This window comes from Anguilla rostrata, chromosome 8 (assembly GCF_018555375.3).
Source record: "Anguilla rostrata isolate EN2019 chromosome 8, ASM1855537v3, whole genome shotgun sequence".
Classification (NCBI taxonomy): Eukaryota; Metazoa; Chordata; class Actinopteri; order Anguilliformes; family Anguillidae; genus Anguilla; species Anguilla rostrata.
The window spans coordinates 42,212,762-42,235,709 of record NC_057940.1 but is presented as its reverse complement, the minus strand read 5'-3'; the positions used below and the strand labels follow the sequence as shown (position 1 = coordinate 42,235,709).

The 22,948-nt window shown below is 51.5% G+C and overlaps 1 protein-coding gene across 3 annotated transcripts in view; it reads right to left on the bottom strand.

Annotated features, from left to right (window-relative positions):
- Nucleotides 1-22,948, bottom strand: part of LOC135261749 (protein tyrosine phosphatase type IVA 3-like) — a 54,820-nt gene that overhangs the window by 4,575 nt on the left and 27,297 nt on the right. For 2 of the 3 annotated variants that reach the window (XM_064348336.1, XM_064348337.1), the window contains 3 exons: nucleotides 7,485-8,045; nucleotides 6,224-6,316; nucleotides 754-884 (listed from right to left, as the gene is read on the bottom strand). In XM_064348336.1, coding sequence (XP_064204406.1) covers nucleotides 754-884; nucleotides 6,224-6,316; nucleotides 7,485-7,589 — 329 coding nt within the window. In that variant the 5' untranslated portion in view covers nucleotides 7,590-8,045. Of the gene's footprint in view, nucleotides 1-753; nucleotides 885-6,223; nucleotides 6,317-7,484; nucleotides 8,046-9,359; nucleotides 9,520-22,948 lie in introns of those variants that run through there. The other variant, XM_064348338.1, reaches the window with a different exon arrangement.

Sequence of the window (22,948 nt, the reverse complement as noted above, 5' to 3'; positions counted from 1 at the left end):
TAAATGTATTGAGCACACAAAAGAGGTGTGAGCACTGGGGACGTCACGCTGACAGTGTTTGGGAAGATAGGTGGATGTGAGCGTGCTTGGGAAGTTGGGTTCGGGATGTCCGGTAGACGAGCGTTTGGCAAGCTGAGTCCGCGAGCAGCTGGGTCTCACTCAGTCATGTATCGCAATAAAGATTCGCACCACTGCTTCCCTGCTTGGGATTCTGGGTCAATGAGTGAGCCTCGGGACGAGTCAGCGAGTCGGCGAGTTGGTGAGCGAGTCAGTGAGTCAGTGAGTGAGCAAGTCAGAGAGTCAGTGAGTCCGTGAGTGGGAACCTACTGTGCCCTACAGGCACCCTCGGCCACAACCACCAGAACACAGGTGCACCGAACACGATGGAACCTTCTACACATTCTGTGTGATTCATGAAAGGTGTTGGCAACGTCTCTAGAAAAATGTGAATGCTTTTCAGTTCAGACTGTAAAATCAATTTTTAAGGTAGTGGTATGTGGCCTTGGTAACTAACGTCTATCAATGCGAAAGAAACATGGCAGTAACTTATGAAAAGCCCCTTCCATTATTATGTAATACATTTTAAACAGAGGGGACGCTCAGTTATACAACATGCCTGACAGCCTTTGGCAGAATGTGTGAGCTGGTGACCCCCCTTTTCTAGAATGCAAGGTCAGGCCCCTCATAAGCTGACCCAGCTTCTCAGAGCGAACCACTGCGAGTGCGGGGGTGGTGTGCTGGCCTTCCACTCACCGTCCCAGGCCCGCCACACAGTGCACTGCCACACAGCAGCCGGGGTCCTCGCAGAACTTGCTCCTCAGCAGGCTGAGCCAGTCCTCCACGATTTTGGAAGGAGGGGGCGCACCGTCGTCAAACGGCCAGTCCTGGGGGGGCAGAGGAAGTGGGGGGGGGGGGGGGTGAGCTTGGTCCCAAAAGGAGAGAGGGAAGGCGTCTGCTGCCTCGCTACTCCCGAGAGACATTACAGCCGCCCTCACGCAGACACTGAAGTACACACACATACAGACACGAATGTACACACACATACAGACATGCCTGTTTATACCCTCACACAGACACTGAAGTACACACACATACAGACACAAATGTACACACACATACAGACATGCCTGTTTATACCCTCACACAGACACATATGTACAGGCACGTACACGGGCACATACACCGTCATGTACACTCACACACGCGTGTACGGTCACACAGACGTGTCCGCACACGCACATACAGATGCACCCACATACGCACCCGCACGTACACAAACTTGGACTCATACACACCCACACGCACACACACCCCTCCCTGACGCACAATCACTCGCATAAACACACACACACACACACACACTTGCAGAAAGACACACACAAAACAGAGTGAAATCTTCATAATGATCTCCCTGGGGGTGTTGGCACACTCCTGTCTGGAGCCTGTATGTCTAATGGCTCAGGTGCACACATGCATGAACCTGCGACAACACTACAAAACCCAAACAATAAGGCAATCTCAACAAGTATTTTAGTCTATATTTAGACCTACAACCTTATTCCTGTGTCTATATTTGCTAAATAAGACAAAAAGATTGCCAATAAGGTGAGACAGTTTAACTAATTTCAAGGTTTGTTAATAGGGCTATTTCCCTTGACAACCAAATGTAACTTAAAACAAGCTACTATTTTCTGGATTGTAATGGTCATGAAAAGATTCAAAGACAGACTTTTTCAGTTGTGCTTATTTTCCCCATACTTTTTCACATTCCAACAAAATCCACAGCAGCATAAGACATTGACAAAGTGGTCCAGCAAACAGCCTGGAAACAGGAGCAAAACGCTCATCTGCAAGTAGCCTCTTCAGACGGGCGCACGCGCAGCAGTACGGGCTGCATTCAGACGCTCTGGGCACAGGTGCGAGAGCCCTGACAGCAGAACACACACAACACACTTCACTCCCGTCTTCTCTTTACTCCTGGCTGCTCAGCTCCCCATAAATACCAAACTAGGCAGAATAAAGGGATGGCACAGCAACATTACTGTTGGGGTTTAATAGGTTTTTAGACAGAGAAACGTTAGGGCAGAGCCCTCCTCAGCTTCCAGAGCACGCTGTCTGAGGGAGGCTGAGGGCCTGAGCCTTTGTGTGAGTTAAATCTGAATGCTAATGTTTGTTGTGCTGCCCTCAAAAAACATAACTGCCAAGGTGGGAGCCTCATATCCTCATCCCATCATCTCTGGCTCTCTGCTGCTCGTCCTGAGGCACCGTGGGATGAGACCCCCCCTCCCAACAAACACACATGCACCACTGCAATGGGAGTCCTTCACTTATTGCCAAACAACGGGCAGTTGCCTCGGCAACGCCTCCCAGGGCCCCCGGGGGGCGGGGCCTGTCGCCGGGTGTTTAGCGTTTAAGGCCATAAAGCTGGATGTCATCAGAAGCGAGTCCCGGTCCGGCCCTGGTGAGGTCATCCCAGGGAGAGCGGGCAGCGCGGATCTTTACCGCCTTTTAGATTTCTCCGACGCTCGGCCAGGACCTGCCGAAGAGCGGGGCGAGAGCGAGGCACAGCCGCGGCATCAGAGCCACCCTGGGCAGCCGCCGCGCTCGACAGCGTCACACACCGCCACCTTACTGCATTAGCTGTGTACAGCCCCCAGCCTGCCACGCACGAGTGAGACTTCCTGTCCAAACGCCTGAGCTCCCGTATAAAGCCCTCCTGAATGCCATGGCTGCGATATTTATGTTTTCTTTAGAGACTTTAAGCTGTGAAAGCCTGCACTGCAACCAAAGCAACAGAGCAGCCCCTGAGACTGCAGGGCCCTGGCAAACAGCAGAGCTGTGATAAACAGCAGCACCCTGGAGGAGCCTTTCATTGTGTACCACACACCAAGGGAGAAGCCTTTCACTGTGTACCACACACCAAGGGAAGAGCCTTTCACTTTGTACCGCAAAGCAAGGGAGAAGCCTTTCACTGTGTACCGCACACCAAGGGAGAAGCCTTTCACTGCGTACCGCACACCAAGGGAGAAGCCTTTCACTGTGTACCGCACACCAAGGGAGAAGCCTTTCACTGCGTACCGCACACCAAGGGAGAAGCCTTTCACTGTGTACCACACCAAGGAAGAGCTCACTGTGTACCAAAACAAGGAAGCCTTTCACTGTGTACCACACACCAAGGGAGAAGCCTTTCACTGTGTACCACACACCAAGGGAGGAGCCTTTCACTGTGTACCGCACACCAAGGGAGAAGCCTTTCACTGTGTACCACACAGCAAGGGAAGAGCCTTTCACTGTGTACCACACAGCAAGGGAGAAGCCTTTCACTGTGTACCGCACACCAGGAGAGAAGCCTTTCACTGTGTACCACACAGCAAGGGAAGAGCCTTTCACTGTGTACCGCACACCAAGGGAGAAGCCAGACTGCTCTCCAAAATCCCATTCTGTGCTTAAAACATTCTAACTCATGCAACCCTTAAAGTGGCTTTGTTATTCAGGCAGGACTGTAACTCCACACAACAGAGCTGCTGCTGCAAACAAGCCATAGTCAGGGTTTTGCCCTCCCAAATAGCAGTAGGCCATAACACCAAAATCTATTTTAGTTATTACTATCATTTATCAATGTAATGTTATTAGTATAATTTCAAGGAATGAAATGCATTAATATCTCCTGTCTAAAAGAAGTTTAGGGACAAAAAAACAAACATTTTAAACAAATGAGGCTCTGACAGCGGAGAAAATCATGAGCTGCGCTCCCATGTCTCCTGCCCATCCATTCGGTTCAAAATAGCCTTCAAATCCACCGGACTTAAGAGGTGAGCGGACCCCTCCCTGTCCCCGCATCTGTAACGTCGCCAGCGAGCTCTCAGATCCGCAGAGCTGTTTCAAGACATGCTCGGGCCTGGGGGAGCTGACGCGGGAGAGCGAGAATATATGAGAGGGGGGGCTGAAGCGGGCGTGGGGTGGGGGGGGTTGTCCACCGCGGGCAAACGCCTCCGCGTTTCTCAGAATCCCGTACGGGCCGCTCCTCAGGAACCGGACGCCGCTCGGACGGACGTGCCTCTGCCGCACCTGTCCCACATCAGCGTACGCGCTCTGCGCCTTCCCGGGCCTGGGGGGGGTGAGAGGGGGTTACGCGTCTCCTCGGATGCCCCGCTATGCACGTCTTCAGCAGGATGCCTTAAGGCTGCAAGCTGATCCGGTCTGGCTCACGGAAACCCCCGGAGCATGCGGACACCATTCCCAGTGTTGTACCGAAACGGTCAGCCACACCAAGCCTTATTTGTAAACAAACTAATAAAAGTACTCTGGTTTCGGGTTTGCACACAACGCCATTCTCTGGCTATAAAGTGGCGGGGCAGCGTAGGGGTAATTCATTTGTACAGCTCTGCAGAAGCAGGGCACTTCAGATAAAGCACCCTGCTCAAGGGTAAAACTGCCATTACTGCTGGGGTAGCAACTTTAGGGTCTCCCTCCTGCTCCTTAATCCCCTTTTCCGACATGCAGTCAGAGAAGCCAAAAAACAAGACCAGGTCAAAACCTAGTATATGGCTGAACCAAACAGGCCGACCAATGGAATGGTGTAACTTCATCACTCACTCAGTCACTCAGTCACAGACATTCGCGTTTATAGGGCTGGCCCTGCTGTTGCAGTCCAGCCAAAAAACACACACAGAAAAACAAATACAAAATCCACCATGGTTGAACGCATACATGGTTCAGTGGCCAATGAACAGGTGTTTCCAAGTTGTTGGTTTCAGTGATAGTGCTTCCCAGGTAAGGGTGCACAAACAGCCATGTCTCTGTCCCCAGAGAAGAGCAGCTGTGGGAATTCAGAAAACACTCATAAAAAAAAATTATTTACTGCCTGGATTTCGGGTGACACTGTAGTGAAAATGTATTGATTTCTAAAGAAAATTCGTCATTGAAACAGGATAAGTCCAGGGGGCTATCGCACAAGAGCCTTTGCCAGAAGTCTCTTGGCTGTCCCTCCTGCTCCTCCCTCTCCCAACCACAACCCGGGGATCGCAGGCAGCAACCTAATCCAGCGGGAAAGGGCACGCTGCATGCTCCAGATAACGCGGGGTCATAGGTCATAGGACTGTGAGCAACAACATGGCCGCCGTGGCCGCTCCCCCTCTGAGGCGAACGCGGTTCTCCTTCGGCGCGGGACGGGGAAGGAGCGCGAGCGGGGACGAGAGCGGAGGCCACGGCGGGAGAGGCGGCAGCCGCGCGGGCCTCGTTCGCCGGGAGACCGTCCGGCTCCCATGGCAACGGCGCAACGGTTCGACGGCAGAAATTGGAAGCGCGTGCGGCCGCCTGGAAGGCTTGGGGGCGCGCCGGAGCAGGGCGGGGCGCCTCGGCTCTCCCTCCGCCGCTGCCACTGCCGTCACACGCTCTCTTTCTCGCTCTCTCTCTCTCTCTGTCTATATGTTTCTCTCTCTCGCTCTTTCTCTCTCAATCGATCTCTTGCTCTCTCTCTCCATCTTTCGCTCTCTCTCGCTCTCTCTCTCGCACTCTCCCCGGGCTCTCCTCTCAAAAAATAACAAAACCTTTTTATTTTTTAAACAATGCCTCGCTCGCTGCCAAAGCACTGGCACTGGAAACTGACTCAGTGCTTATTCCGCTGTCTGTGGCGGGATGCTACCAATTACAACAAAAAAAAAAAACAGGGCTTTTTTCACTTGGGGGGACGCTGGGTTTGGGAGAAATAGGCCACTGAGGGGGGGTAAGATAAACCTTTGATCCTGTGAGCGAGCGGGTGCCCCAGTGAGTAAAGACACAGGCCTGCTCCCCGCCCGTTTCCTCTCAGCGACCGCTCCACTTTATTAACTCCATCCCCAGACGGCCGCTGCCAGTGCCCCGGGTCTCCGGGCCCGTCTTAGAGGCGAGCGGCCTGTAATTGCGCTCAAACGGGTCGTCTGGTTTCTGTTCAGGAACACGTCTCAAAGCCCCCTGCGCCCAAACGGGCCGCGTGCCTATCCCAGAAAGCCTCACGTGGGTGTGGCCCCTTTTCACAAAGGCCGTCTCGTAAAGAGGCACAGGAAAGCGTGGTCTCAGCCAGGCGGGGCAGGGCCGTCAGGCTCCGCGCTCTTGGGACCCGCTCATCCCTTTTCCCCTCTGAAACCCCACGGCCAGTCACACGCAGCCAGTCAGCTGGGGACGCGCTCGCGTGCTACGGGAGGACGGGCGTCTCCACGGCGACGGCTCGTCGGCCTCTACTCACCACCACGGTGATCCCGTCCTTCTCCAGCGGGGTCTTGTCGTACGTCGTCTCGCACACCCTGACCACGGTGGTGGCGCCGTACTTCTTCAGGTCCTGCGGGGAGGAAGTGATGCCGGGGTTAACCGCGGGGAGAGGAGCGCTGTCCCCAGCCTTCCGTGGTTTCGCCCTGGAAACGAACGGTCTGACACAAGAGAAAACAGAAAGCCCTCGCCGCACGTGTCTGCCGCTGCGTTCCCTCGCTGTGATCTGGGCCGAGCTCGCCGTCGGCCGGGCACGTGCGTTTTGTTCACCTGTGCCGCGTGACGGCTGTGCTGGGACAGGTTGCCATGACGACGAGAGATTCGCGGCGGCGGCTATCATTAAAACCTTTTTACGGCGGACTCTGCGCGCATGTGAGCCGCGCGACACGTGCGGCGGCTTCCCGCTCTCTCTGTGCTCAGACCGCTAACGGGCGAGCGAGGCTCAGGCAGAGCGGCGGGTTCCCGCTCTCTCTGCGCTCAGACCGCTAACGGGCGAGCGAGGCTCAGGCAGAGCGGCAGACAGAGCGGCGGGTTCCCGCTCTCTCTGCGCTCAGACCGCTAACGGGCGAGCGAGGCTCAGGCAGAGCGGCGGGTTCCCGCTCTCTCTGCGCTCAGACCGCTAACGGGCGAGCGAGGCTCAGGTAGAGCGGTGGGTTCCCGCTCTCTCTGTGCTCAGACCGCTACGGGCGAGCGAGGCTCAGGCAGAGCGGCAGACAGAGCGGCGGGTTCCCGCTCTCTCTGCGCTCAGACCGCTAGCGGGCGAGCGAGGCTCAGGCAGAGCGGCAGACAGAGCGGCGGGTTCCCGCTCTCTCTGCGCTCAGACCGCTAACGAGCGAGCGAGGCTCAGGCAGAGCGGCGGGTTCCCGCTCTCTCTGCGCTCAGACCGCTAACGGGCGAGCGAGGCTCAGGCAGAGCGGCGGATAGAGCGGCAGGTTCCCGCTCTCTCTGCGCTCAGACCGCTAACGAGCGAGCGAGGCTCAGGCAGAGCGGCGGATAGAGCGGCGGGTTCCCGCTCTCTCTGCGCTCAGACCGCTAGCGGGCGAGCGAGGCTCAGGCAGAGCGGCAGACAGAGCGGCGGGTTCCCGCTCTCTCTGCGCTCAGACCGCTAACGGGCGAGCGAGGCTCAGGCAGAGCGGCGGATAGAGCGGCGGGTTCCCGCTCTCTCTGCGCTTAGACCGCTAACGGGCGAGCGAGGCTCAGGCAGAGCGGCAGACAGAGCGGCGGGGCCGGTGGGCGCTCACCTCGATGAAGGAGTTGAGGGTGGAGTTGGTGGGGTTGTGCGTGATGAGGAAGCGCATGTTCTTGTAGCACACCTCCACGGGGGCGGGGCGGTTCATCCGCGCCATGACGCCGCTGTCCGCTCGGCTCCACAAGCAAAAAAATTTAAATAAAAAAATCCCCCAAAAGTGCTGCTCGCTCACTACTCGGACCCCCCACCCACCTGGCCAAAGTTGCCTGGCTTGTGTCTTTTCGCCCCTCCTTAAAAAAAGTGCAATGGGACCAGGCGTCTCCTGTGGTAGACGGTGGTCACGCGTCCTGGCTCACAGCTGGGTGAGGAGGAGGGCCTCGCTGTCGGCTGGCTTGCTCTGGCCTGGCCAGGCGCGCGTTACCCCATCGGCGGCTTTGGCGGGACCGGCGTGCGGGAGGCGGGAGCCCCGATGACAGCAGGCGCCTCTTGGCATCCACAGGTCAGCGCCGGGCGCGCATGCTGGCCGGACTCAGGCGCTGGGATGTTGGGCGTGGCAGTAGTCACCACTGCCCTGCAAGAACTCCATCAACGTCCCGCCAGCCGAGGTGTGGGTCTACAGGGGGGGAAGAGAGAAAGAGAGAGAGAGAGGGAGGGAGAAATAGAGAGAGAGAGAGAGAGAGAGAGAGAGAGAGGGAGCGAGAGAGAGGGAGAAAGAGGGAGAGAGAGAGGGAGAAACAGGGAGAAACAGGGAGAGGAGAGAGAGAGAGGGAGAAGCAGGGAGAGGAGAGAGACAGAGGGAGAAAGAGAGAGAGGGGGAGAGGGAGAGAGAGAGGGAGAGAGACAGCGAGGGATAAAGAGAGAGAGGGAGAGAGGAAGAGAGAGAGGGGGAGAGGGAGAGGGAGAGAGAGAGAGAGTGCGTGGTGAGATGCTGGGGCTGAAATCGGTCGGCTCTCACCGCCCGGGGCAGCCGCTGCTGAAGACAAACTCCAGAAATTGTGCAACCGCAAATGACGGCTGGATGCTAAATCTTCGGGGGGAGACAGAAACAGCTTGATCTGTTTAATTCTTTTTTTTTTGTTTTATGGCGACTTCAAAGCCTGAAAGCCTGGTGAAATCAAAGAAACATGTCCCGCAACAAAAGACGTGACCCTTAAGCTATCAGTGCGTAATGAAAACCTGAATTCAATTAAAACTAACACTGCTGTGCAGCTGCACCAGGGCAGAGCCCTACCTGTCAGCAACAGACAGAGTTTTAAGGAGGACGCTACTTATTGCTGGTCTGAGAAAACAATAGATTAATGTCAAGAGAAAACAATAATGTGTTAGAGCTGTTCAGCATCTGTAAGTTGGGTATGCACTTGTGTTCCAAAAGCAACATCTTTACAGATTGTACAATTAGCTGCGCTGTACATTAGTGGAACAGCAGCTACATGTGCCTGTGCTTCATTCTCCAAGTTCAGGCACCATACATCATAAAACAGAAAAACAAGCAGCCCTGTACCCGTCGGTAAATATTGCATTCACAGGAGCAGGGAAGGAAAATCTGTTTTTGCAGATATATATCAGATCTCTAACTCCAGGAAAAGAAAACTACAGTCATAAGAATGCTCATAAATTTAGATTCCTACTCACACGCTGCCTGCAAAACTTTCCCAGTGCAGGGATGAAAATAGCAGACGCAGACCCAGCTCAACGCCGAAGCTCACCTCCGCTGGTTTTGCTACTCGATCCCAAACTAATTTGAGCCCTTTTCTCCGGCGCGAAATCGGCGTCTCCCGAAGCGCACCGGCACAAAAAGGAACTTCCGCGGCCGCAGCGCTTGCACGTGTGTGGGTCACGCCGCCGGTCGGCTCGGACCCCCTTTCCCACCCCCTTCCCCCAGTTTCCCCCTCGTTTTCCCCGCACCCCGGCCCCCGCCGCCCCTTACCTTTGTGGAACGCCGTGCTCTGCTCGCGATTAAGCCCGCAGCCCCGCGGGGAGTCGCGTGGACCAAACAGCCTGTAGCGCCGACGCTAACGCTAATGACTCTCGCTGCTCTCAGCCGGCTGAGGCTGCCCTGGCTTGCCATATGACGCTGACAGCACTCGACTGCTCGTGTCACAAACAAATGCACCCTTAACGCTCTCAGGAGCGCGTAGAGCCCACCCCCTCTGTGGATCTGCGGCATGAGATCGGTTCACTGGAGGGGGGGCAGGGGGTGGGTATTCCTTTCTGCACAGCAGCCTGCTTCTGCTGGTGAAACTGGAGGTAAACAGTCCTTGCAGGACTAAACTGGATCATACCAGCAGGAACGGCATTAGGCTCTGGTGACTTTAATCTTCCCATAACCCCAACTGATTTCTTTAAAAAAAATTTTAAAAAATTTTAAGCCCTTAAAGTTCAGCCTTATTGACACCTATGAAAACAAAACTGGCGGTACATTTCTCATGGCACAGAACAAACCACGGAAAGTAGCCTATATGATCATTGTATGTTTTAGGAGTCTGCCTTGTTACAGATCTTCACACATTTCTAACTGTGATCAAGTAAGGACTACCGGACACTCTGAGAAGTAATATACCTCCACAGCACCAGGCTGGTGGAAAGCAGTAGTGTGTTCTTCTCAAATCAATCTGAGAGTGGAACTGGGAAAACATCAGTCCCACGTTGCCACACAAAGCTCTAATTTTGCAAATGCCTACACAAGTCATTTCTGACTCGATTTTTCTCCAATGTCTTTTATATTTGAGAATATTTTCATGAAAATATGTAATCTTGGTCGAGAACAAAATTCACCTCAGTGGGAAGAGTTACTTTTGCTAGGCACGGTTTCAAAGGAGGAGAAAGATCAAGCTGAAATGTACTGACTGTGCAGCCAATCTCACAGAGCGCTTTGTGAAGGAGAGCTGAAATTCATCATCGAGCCGTTGGGTGGGCCAGGGAATTAACTCCTAAAATGGACGCTGCGTCCTTCTGGTGCACAACAGGACAGCACGAGAAGAAAGATGCTAATTTGTGAATCCCTTCATAACAGAAACCAAATCAATCAAATTAGCTGGTGTTGATTAATGGTAGGTGATGAAAAAAAATTAGCCCCTTAAAACATCAATGTTCTTGTGATTAGTTTAAAATTGCTGTTTTGTACTAAAAACTGAACTTCCTGTCCCTTGGCATCCTGGGTAGGTGAATCTTATTTTAATTCACTACATCTGCGGTTTGCCATTACAATGACATTAAGAACTTACCATTTTTTAAAGTTGCACATTCAGATACATCCAGGGTAGGTACATTAAAATTAAGGTATTGTCATAAATAAATCCCAAAAATCCACTCAAATGTGTTTAATGTTGCAACCATTAGCTGCATGCTAGTTGGCAACCATTTTGCACAAGAACAATGCTACCTATTTTCCTACCCACTGTGCTACGCCCATTTAGCCAAATAAATTGGGGATGGTTCAAACGACCAGACAGAGATAGTCTCAGAATTTAAAACAGGACACAAGAGCAGTTATCATTGCCCTCTAATAAGACAAATCCACCAACTGAGTGGCAAGGGTCACTGCCTTTTCTGCTTGGTCTGCAGAGGTTTCCCCTTTTTTCACACTTATCTTCGCTATCTACATATAGAAGCGGTTGTAGCATTGTTGTAGGTTTTGGATGCGCTTCACTTCCGCTTCCATTTAAGATGCAGTTCTAAGGGACTGTCCGCCTGCACACCGCTTCCTAGAACGCTCACTCACGGAATGAACCCATGCTAGCTTGAGAAAACACAGCGACAAGAAAAGACCATGGAGGGTTTTCACACCGGCACCAGTTGCGCTTGACGTTTGCACGTGACTGGAAGCTTGGAAAAGCTCGCCCTGAGCCAAACGCAGCGGGTCGGGAGGAGCGTCGCAGATGAACAAACAGAGACGATGCAGAAATACGTGCCAGGACAGAATGTAATAAACGGGGGGGGGGGGGGGGGTGACGTCACAGAACGCCGTCCCCGGGAGACGGTGCTCAGCGATCCCGCCGCAGCCGATAAGCCGGGGTGTTAATAAGCGCGTTAATTGGCAGACGATGTTCTAGGCGGCCTCGCGGGCACGGAAGGGCACAATTGATCACAGAGAGACTGGCGTTTAGCACCTGAAAAAAAAAAAGAGTAAACACCTTGTGCTGTGCTAGCAACGGCACACCTGACATCCGCACCTTGGGAAATCTGACTGCTATTCGCCATCCAAACGCACTTTAAAATAATATTTTCATAATCTTGATGTGAAATGCATATATTAATCGAGCTCTGATACTAAAGCAGTGTGCTCAAGTCCTGCGTCTTCTAAATGAGACGTGACTGAAAAGGGTTTATCATTGCGAGTGTCTCTATTGGAAACAGGCTTGTTTGCTTAAGCAGTCGAATGTCTGTTTTGTGTTATTTTTGCATAGCGCATTCAAATGACGTTTACACTCTTTCCATACTATATTTGATGCACTGAAACAGTCTGTCATTTACTTTCAAAATATCCAGTGAAATACCCAAATGGCAGTAAATGGTACACCGCCTCATCTCATTTCGGGCATAAAGTAACGCACTAGTAGCCAAACTAGAGACAGATCGTAAAACAAGTCACACCTGTTTGGAAATAGCGGAACCATATTGCACTCATTAAGTTGATCTATTTATACAAAAGAATATATGCAAAAGGAAATGCCACTGTGCTAGGCAGAGCTGTAACAAACACAAGACACCCTCTGCACAAACCCTACAGCTCGAGGCATAGGCATGGGTTCCTCCGGGTTGTTTTTACTCCAGCGGCTTAATACTGGACCGATGCCGTGGCAACAGGCCACTCTGGCTTCACATGGCACCGATCCCATGATGCAACAGTGTGAATGACCGCTCGCATAATCATGCCGCACAGCTCCAAACTGTGCAGGGGGTCTAGTTTGAGGTCTGCCTTACACTTCTGGAAAACTTCACAGAGACAGGCTACTGAAATTAACACTAGCTCCCAGTAAAATATTTAGATTTTATTTATTACATCTCTATAAAAACCAGCCATAGTATCAGGCCTCAGACTATGGCCGAAACGTCCATCAGGTTTTTATAGAGATAGTAAAAATATTTATATTTTATTCAACTCTGAGAGAAAGAGTGGCGCCTGTTCAATGGTCAATGCTTCATGTATTTTATTTTCTGGCCGTACCTGCTCACAGCTGATTTGAGCATTGTTTCCTCTTCTTCTGCTGAAAGGAATCCCCATCCGAAGCAGAGCTGCCTAACCTAACGGCCGTAAAAACGAATAGCGCTTCACGCAGGATATTTCAGACTGGCTGCGACCGCCGGGGACCCGCGAGTGACGTCAACGGTGGCGTTAAGTCTAACGAGCGGGAGACAGGCCGTGAGCTTTCTGCTGGGATTTCTCCGGTTTGAAGAGCGCTGTCGGAGCTGGGTGGTGCTGTCGGGGCATGTCGTTATGCGGGGGGGCGGCTCAGCGAAGGGGTCCCGCGGGGGGGGGGGGGGGGTTGGGAGGGGGGAGTCGTGCTGCCACCTCAACATGCACAAGCTCCCGCAGCTCTCAGTCACACGGGCCCGGCGGGACACCACATCCCCGCCGCTGATTTATTTAGCTGTTTTCATTTTTACATTTATTTTTATGTCGGAGTGACGACGGTCGCCGTGGCATCTAAACTCCGGAGGCTGACAGCGCGTGGCTAACAGAAGCCCCCCCTGTGGCCGCCCTCGCACGGCGAGCGGAAACGCAGGCCTTCAGAAACCCAACGGGGATCACGCATCCTGTGCGCGCACTACGGATCCTGAACAACCAGAAGCATTCCTCCTGACTAGGAAGTGTGTGGAGCAGGTAAACGCAGAGGAGATGACAGAAGGACAGAACTGACTCAAACAGAGAAGAGGAGAACGTCAGCGTACTTGATGACTTGGTGGGGAAAAAAAAAGTCCTTTTCAAGAACTGTTTGCGTCCATTTGCTAGTCCAACATTACTTACATTTGCTATTTTTGTGTGTCCACTAGAGGCTCACATTACTGTTAACTAATGGTAATGTTAGACAGCACCTGTGTTACCAATTAGCTTTCGTCATTTAGCTAGAGGGTCCTCTGTCTGTGTTGGAAAATGGGCAGGGTTCCCAAGGTATTGACCGCAGTGGGAAGCTCATTCCTCCACCAGGGCCCCAGAACAGACCAGTAAGTACAGGCCTATGGGGGGGGCAGGCACCCATAGGCACCAGAATGGAAAGGTCTGGCCGGTGTGTTGGGTGTGATGATCGTTTAAAGATAATGGAGCAGCCCTCTTAGCCGGCCAATAGGCTAGCGCCCAGGCTTTGAATTCGATGCGAGCCGATACAGGCGGCTAGTGAAGATAGACCAGAAGGGAAGTTACAGGCCTGAGCCTGGGGAGGTTATAGGTCAGGTGAGCAGCAGCATTCTGGATGAGCTGCGGAGGTCTAAGGTAGACCAGTGAGGATGGCGGTACAGCAGCCTAGACAGGAAATGACCTGCACCTGGACTAGGACCAGAACCTGGACCAGCACCTGGAATAGGTCCTGGACCAGCACCTGGACTAGGACATGGACCAGGACCTGGACCAGCACCTGGACCAGGACCTGAACTAGGACCTGGACCAGCACCCGGACTAGGACCTGGACCTGCACCTGGACCAACACTTGGATTAGGACCTGGACTAGGACCTGGACCAGCACCTGGACTAGGACCTGGACCAGCACCTGGACCAGCACCTGGACTAGGACCTGGACCAGCACTTGGACTAGGACCTGGACCAGCACCTGGACCACCATCTAGAGTAGGACCTGGGTTGAGTAGGTGGTGAGGCAGGCAACGATTTACCGTCACACATGCTCACATTCTATTGAGTTCATTCCACATAATCCTGTGTTAAAGAACCTTTTCAGTCATTTAAGGTTTGATTTATTTTAGATTACGGTCATTCCAGATAATCCTGTGGCAAAGAAGCTTTAGAGTTACTTGAGATTTTAGTTATTGAGCTGATGTAGCCTACATTCCACACAATGGCAGCTGTTGTGATGGGTCTCTCTCTCAAACAGTCGAATGAGTTTTAAAAAATGAAGATGAAATAATTAGTTTTATCTTTGTATCCGCTTAGTATAGTACAATATACTTAGTACGTTCTTTCCCATGATCTCGTAGAAATAAGCCTAATGAATGCATTTTTAAGCATATTACACAGAAACTTCTGTGTAATGTGCTTATTGCTAGTTATATTGTAGTTTCACCTCTTAACAAAAAAATAACAATACTGTTGCCCCTGTCCTGCGCCCCTCTTCCCGCGTGACAGTTCAGTCGGGGTTAGCCAATGGGCACTTGTCATGGTTCCGGGAGGGCGGATGGAATACGAGGGGCGGAGCCTAAACCCGCACGTCGAGTGGAGGGGGTCTGCGACGGACAGCTCGGGCGGACTTGTTCTGACACGGCTCCCCTTGAGGCACTTCAGGAGTGAGGAAGGGCCCTTTCCGGCCCGCGCTTCCCTAGATTTAACAGCAGCAGCAGCAGCTGCTCTCGCGTGCTGTTAGCGCTGCTTTACGTGAACAGGGCCAAAGATAACGCCGGACCCGCTGCGTCCGAAACAGGCTTTTTCGGAAACCCGAGAGGTCTCGATAAAGTGGGTCTCACCCGGGCTGAGAGCCGTTTTGAGGGGTGATTATTAAAGCAGTTTCCATGAGAACCAAAGGTTCTTAAAGGTCTGGAAACGCATCATGTGAATTTAAGATGGAAAAAAAAAACCATATAAAAAAGAATCCCATCAGAACGTTGCCTCAGAAAGCTACATCCAAGCCAAGTAGCACAATCTCTCAGCTGCTGTACACCGGTAATAAGATCCTATAAAAAAGGTCCCCATAATCCAACACAGAAGAACGCAGGTCCAAGAACTGTTTGAACCAGTATTTATCTTTAGATGGTGATATTCATTCGTTTTCTTGGAACATTTATTTTTATTATCTGAACTTTTAAAAACTTGTTGATGATGTTGATGACTAATGATGTCGCCACGCGTTCATCCGTCTATGATCTACCTAAAGCACTGCTCAGATTGAATCTCTTTAATGTGGTGCCAAGCATGGGGCCTTCTGCCATGTGCCTAAAGTAAGGCATAGCGGAGAGGGTCTCCTTGCACCAGAAGGAAGGTCTCCTCGTGTTTTGACATGCGGCGGTAATGCTGAGTGATGAGACCACGTGGGCACGGGGGCGCGTTGAGCAACTGGAAGGTCACGGCGGCCAAAAACAAACAGGCGGCCGCGGCGCGGGGAGCGGGACGCGCCAGAGCGGGGAGAGAGGGGAAGGCCAGGCCTCCAGCACGGGTTACGCAACGCCCGGACCCGCTTTACCCGGGGGGCGAGCGAGCCATCGTGACCGGCGCGAAAGGGCAGGGTCCCCGAAAGGGCCCCGGGGGGTCATGGGGTGGGTGGTGTGGGGGGGGGGGGGGGTTTGGGGCAGGGAACTGCAAGCGCTGCAGGAATCCCTGAAGTGACAGGGCAGCTGAAACGCCCCGCGGCGCTAGGCTAAGGGCCTGGTTAGCGCGCGATGGGACCGCGGCGCTCGCTCGCGCCGAACGGGCTCTGCGTCAGTTGGACCTCTTCGAGAGAGCCGCCGATGCCGGCGCTCGACGCTGCGAGCCCTTGTGATCAAAACCAACGCTTGCTCACCATCTCCAGTTTGCAGGGAACTTGTTTGACCGATTGAAACTTACGTAACCCGACCTTTGAACAGGACCTTTCTGGGGCGTCATACTCCAAATGCCACCACACAAACAAGCCGCCTGCTGTTTCCCCTCCTGTTTCCCCTGTGCAGATGACTTTGGAGGCATGATCAGTCATGACTGCTAAAATAAAACTGCAAACTACCCACCTTAAAAAATAAATAACAAAATAACACTTCGAAGAAGTGCCTGCCAGCTGGAAGAACTGATGCGTTTCGTAAATTTCACAGCTGCTCTAACACACACACACACGCACACACACACATGCACACACACTACTGCACACAAAAAGAGAACTGAAGTAGCCGCCGGTCAACAGGCTAAGAGGAGAACACCACAGGAAATGTCTGAATAGGACAATCTAAGGTCTGCCATGAACAATAAGAAACTGTATCCTCAGTATAATCAACACTAGCTATTATGTTGTTATGCAATGTCTATTTAGCTTCACATGCATGAATAAAAGCAACAGAAGCCAGTCTTTTAATGAAAGGGTCCACTTTGAGTCTCAAGGTCATTTGCAAATGCCATTTGCTTCAGCACAAACAGAAGTCAAGCACTCCTACGCTTTCACAACGAAAAACGTTTGTGTAGCTCAATCATGAATTTGTACCTAGTCCCTTTACGACCTAGTATTTCCAAGCTAAAGAACAGCACACATCGTGATTTTTTTAAATGGTGTATTTACTGTGAAGAGTCTCAACACAGAGCTGGAGTCCGATTTCAGGGCAACTTCTGTGGTCTAAATTCTTGAAGGTTTAAACAGCTGTGAAACAGATTAACTTTTAATAATCTGAGTGGCTGTTTCCAATAAAACAGGGTGGGGAATTGAGACCGCTCCCTTGGCAATCACTCCCTCGGGTCTTTTAAAGATTCTCGTTGGGGGGGGGGGGGGGTAAGGGGTGTGGTGCACAGATGAGCAGACCACCCCACTACAAGACGTGATATCGCAATAATCACTGTGCCTGAAACAGAGTCCCGTAAGGTCTGCACAGTGGTGCGTTTTCCACCCTAATGTGGCTATCGACGCAATGTACGGTCACTTCCCATCGGTCAAAGACCTTTTACACTCGTCCTATCAGAGAAGCGATATCCGCCCCCCAAAATGGAGTATCCATTCAGAGCGCTGGGGCTGTTCAGAGCAGTGCGTGAGCTGGGGGAAAATCGGCATGGCGATTATGACTGACGGTTTATCAACCCAACCAGCAGGCCTCCTCAGGACACACCACCGCACATGGAGATCCTTTTCCAAGCAGAATGCTCGCTTTATACAGCTTCGGTCAAACCTGCAGGAATACAGCCGTCTTTAACAGAAACCGAACTCCCAGATTCAGAGTGAAGGACGGGGGGAATCGGACCGACAGTCCAGAAGAGCTAACCACGGTAAACCAGAAGGGGCAGAAGGTTCTCTTGACGGAGGCGAACTGAAAGGGACCGCCAGGTTCCGCTAACCTGGCCCCGCCGGGCTCTGCCGCTAACTTGGTCTGCTCAGAGCCTTCCACAGGTCTGAAGTTCAGAAGCAGAAATGTCAGGATAAACAGAGCACCGGCCAGAGGAACTTCAACGTCGACGGTTCCTGCTTCATTTCCTGTAGATTATGCCGAATGTTTATAAAGCACATCGACTTATTCACCCCCCCTGTGGCCCAAGAGAGGTCTGAAGCCATTTCCCACGTTCAGAGTCATTTCCAGAGGGTTCATGCGCAAAATCATAAAAAAGGCCAAATGAAATTTCAGCTTTTGAATATGCCCATTTGGCTTATAGTTCAACACTTTAACTCTTTCCAAATAGTACGCAATTTGTGTTCTACAATCCACAGAGTAGATGGAAAGCCATGTTGGGAGCCACGCTATTGTATTTTTCGAATGGAAATGGAAATCTCCTCCACACAAATCTTTACGTCTTGAGGCAGGAACTTGCCGTTTCTCTGTACGCTAACTCTGAGCGCCCTCACTGCTGCACTCAAAGCGCCACTTCCTGTCAGATCGAGCGTGGCGGCGGCCAACTCGACGCACAGGGAGCGGCTGATGCGGAACTTCCACAGGATGTTCGCGGCGTTGCCTTCACAGTTTTGCCCACTGCTATTTATACGTGTTACAGTAACGACTGCAGAAACATTTACTGTAATACTGCCAAAAGACTCGCAAACATACCAAATACATTTACATTTTTACAGCTTCAGGTTTCTAAGAATTGACTTGTAGCACTAGTAGCGCAGTGGGGTGGGTGATGTGTAAAACTGTAGCCTAGGTTACACAGTTCACACAGCATAAGTACATGAGCCAAGCAGAGAAATGTGATACAGTCCAAAGGCTACAGCAGGGATACAGAATAAAAAAAACTACAATCCCCATATAGATGCATGTTATTAGCTGTAGCTCACTTTCAAATTGCTGAGACCGGCTTCCTGGGGCGTGCCAGTTCCCTTCGCTGACCTGGCTTCCCCTCACGCTGGCTCATTCTTTTAAAATCACCCCTTTGAATGAAACCAGTTTCCCTTCTGAAAGCAAAGCTGTTTAAACAGCAAACAAACCTTTACCACAACAGAGAAGTATAAACACGTAAATGCCTAGCACTTAACAGCCCTGAACTGATATGTCACATGGTATATGGTGCAAGCTCTCTGCTGAAACGAAGGATAACGGGAACTGAAGCTCAGTAATATGCAAAGCCTCTGCTTCAAAACACAAAATTTAGGCCTATCTGTATCCACGCGTGTGTGATCACCACGGGATGCCGGTTTTCCCATTTACCAGGTCTCATTGGGTATAAAAACGGCTAACACATGACCTGATCCAGGCTGCGCTATTTCTGTTGGCTCGCTGTCTTACACACACACACACAGACACACACAGACAAACACACATATGCTCATACACACACACAAAACTTGCTCACAGACAGACACACACACGCACACACACATATGATCATACATACACACACACACACAAACACACACACGTGTGCGCATAAACACTCAAACAGACACACTGTGGCACACAGGTTTCCACAGCTCGTTTTCCCACATGGGATGCCTGAATGTTTTGGTGTGCATCCCCCCCCCCCATCCCAGCTTGCTCCTGATTGGGCTTCCTGTCATGTGAGCGCTTCAGTCACTGCCCCTCGGGTGGTGTCACTTAAACTCTTTGTCCCGGCTCCTGTGCAGCACTGGGCACAGCAGCCTGTGCAGCACTGAGCACAGCAGCACTGGGCACAGTAGCCTGTGCAGTCTGTGCAGCACTGGGCACAGCAGCCTGTGCAGTCTGTGCAGCACTGGGCACAGCAGTGTGTGCAGCACTGGGCACAGCAGCCTGTGCAGCACTGAGCACAGCAGCACTGGGCACAGTAGCCTGTGCAGTCTGTGCAGCACTGGGCACAGCAGCCTGTGCAGCACTGGGCACAGTAGCCTATGCAGCACTGGACACAGCAGCCTGTGCAGAGCAGCCTGTGCAGTCTGTGCAGCACTGGGCACAGCAGCCTGTGCAGTCTGTGCAGCACTGGGCAGTGCAGCCTGTGCAGCACTGGACACAGCAGTCTGTGCAACACTGGGCAGGGTACAGCAGCCTGTGCAGCACTGGGCACAGCAGCCTGTGCAGTACTGAGCACAACAGGACTGGTCACAGTAGTCTGTGCAGCACTGGGCACAGCAGCCTGTGCAGTCCTGAGCATGGAGGAAGAGCAGCTTCCCCTCTCACCAGCAGCGCATTCACTCATTTCACAGAGGCAGCGCGTCTGCAGTAAAGCCAAAGCAAGGCCTGCTCTTTATAAACAATCACAGTTTGCCCAAGAGCTTAAAACAACAGGGTTAGGGGCTGACCCCAAAGGCTTCCAAACCCTCAGAGCCCATTCTGGAAGCTTGCCTAATACTTTTCCCAACAGAAGAATGTCACGTTACAGGCCTAATGTCTTTGTTGTGGATACTCAGGCCAGCTGTACGTAGGCCTGTTTGTCACAATGATTTAACAATAAATAGTAGGCTGTGCTGGTAAAGGCAAACTTCTTTTATTTCATGCTATTTGGATTACAATCAAAACTAGTATGGTGGCCCCATCAAAATCGTGACAGTATTTAATGTGGCACCACTTTTCTTTTTTCTTTAAATCTGTTTTGAGTTTTTGTGAGCGGAAGGTTTTATGACATAACAGAACAAATGTAACTACCAGCTGAGGGACAAACGGATGTCTCCACGAGGTCCCACATCACTGACTGCACTGACAGTGCCTCAGCTGCGGTCACATAACGGTCACTTAAAAAGCATTTAGGCATAAAGGCTAACTTCATGACCTCCAGAACTGCAAAACAAGGCATTTAAATGTAAAATTACCAGAATGGTTTAAGCACTTCAAGTCATTCAAATTGCTCCTCAGTTTTACAATATTTAGAAATGAGAAACATACCCTAAGAAATGGCTCGTTTGAATGATCTTAGAAATGATGAAAGTCGACATTGCAGATAAATTTAGGCTTGGGGATTTGCTCCAAATTGACACAGGACCAAGGAAACTAGGGACAGTTCGCCTTCTGCAACAGCTCTACAGAGAAATGCTTCAGCTGTTGCATCATGCCCCAGCTGACATACATTAGCAACTCAATTTATTTTACCAATGTGCAGCGCAGACATGATTCTGCAAAACCGCACCCTTGAAACCTCACTGCAAGGGGAAACAGAACGCTGTTCTTTAGTGTCCCTGTGAGACTCCAACTCCCAGGACAGCTTGCATCGTCCAACTTGCAAAAAACCTTTTTTTTTTGTTTTCATCCGAATTTGGGATGCCCAGTCATAAGGCTGTCTCATGGCTGGGGCTTCTTTTCGGTGTGCGGTCCTGAGCTGCGCAGTCACTGCGTCCGGGGAGAGGACGTCAGACTGCAAACGCCCAATTGACCAGGAGAGTCGCTCTTGTGCAACGAGGCAGGGACAACCCAGCCAAACGATAACCTGCCTGCATGCAGGGCCGTAGGCCACAGGGAGAAGAGCCCATACCAGACCACAGGACATAAACACTGGTAGTCCATACCAGACCACAGTGCACATCACAGGACTAAACACTGGTAGTCCATACCAGACCACAGTGCACATCACAGGACTAAACACTGGTAGTCCATACCAGACCACAGTGCACATCACAGGACTAAACACAGGTAGTCCATACCAGACCACAGTGCACATCACAGGACTAAACACAGGTAGTCCATACCAGACCACAGTGCACATCACAGGACTAATCACACTAATCACGCCGCCATCTTGGGTAAGACCAAGATGGCGGCGCGTGCACAACGCGAGGCTCAGCGTCTCTCCAGTTTTCGCAAATCAGCGGTTATCTACTTAGTCGTTTTAAGTCTGTTCACTCAGAACAGTTTTGCATACGTACAGTACACCCGACAAGAACTTTTCGCACTTCAGAGGGTGGTGAAAACCGCCCAACGCATCACCAGCACTCCACTCCCAGCAATTCAGACTGTCCAGCACAAGCGGTGTCTGCGGAAGGCACGCAGCATCGCCAGGGACACCTCTCACCCCAGCCACAGACTGCTTGCCCTCCTTCCGTCTGGGAGGCGCTACAGGAGCCTCCGTTCTAGGACCAGCAGGTTCAGGAACAGCTTTTTCCCCTCAGCTGTCACCTTGCTGAACTCTGCCCCACGGTGACAGCCCCCCCCCCCCCCCCGGATACCCCCACCTGGACCCCCACCCCCCCCACCCCCCCCCCCCAACTAAACTTACTCCAATGACTGAACCTTGCTCTGCTGCACCTTGCTAATAATATATTTATCATATTTATACCGATCCACTGTCTATACTGTTTATAAATGTCTATACTGTTTATACCACATTGTATTGTATTCATATTTATCATATTGTATTCATATTTATTCACTTATGTACATACACCTTACTGCACTTTACTGCTTCTTTTGCACTTCTGGTTAGATGCTAACTGCATTTCGTTGTCTCAGTACGTGTACGCTGCAATGACAATAAAGTTGAATCTAATCTAATCAAACAGGTAGGCTAGTCATACAGACCCAGTACATCCAGACTATCACAGGTAGCCTACCAGACCCAGGGACATCACAGGTATACAGGTTTCTACCAGACACAGTGCACAGGTATCCAGTCAGTCCATAGACCCAGTGCACATCACAGGACAACACAGAAGCTCGACCAGTGACATCACAGGACTAATCACAGGTAGTCCATACCAGACCACAGTGCACATCACAGGACTGATCACAGGTAGTCCATACCAGACCACAGTGCACATCACAGGACTAATCACAGGTAGTCTATACCAGACTAAAGGACACATCACAGGACTAAAACCATCAAGAGACACCGTGTCTGTGTGACTCTTGAAACACTTATAAAAATTATAAATACACATGACAAAAGGGGAATTGGGCCACTTTCTTCCACCAGCTTGTGACCAACTTGTTTCCATTCAGGCGCCTTGTGACCGACTTGTTTCCATACAGCCGCCCTGAAAGGTCAGGCTTGGAAATGTCACAGACCGCTTTCTGTGACCGGCCGTTCCTCCACTGACCTCTGCCTTATCTGGACTGACTAACCTGGTCAGCAGGATGGCATTTTAGAGCTTGTCTAACCAGTTTGAAAAATCTGTTTAGCGCTTCTAAAACGGTTCAGGGTTTTCTGTTTTTTTAACAGTAGGCCGCAGGCAGCCCATTCACAATGCTAGGCTAATAATCCAGCTATTTCAAAGAAATTCACTGTATGAAATATGTGGGTAGCCGGTAGGCGGCTTACAATGAGGTTCCGGAACATGGTGTCCTTGAAGTACTTAA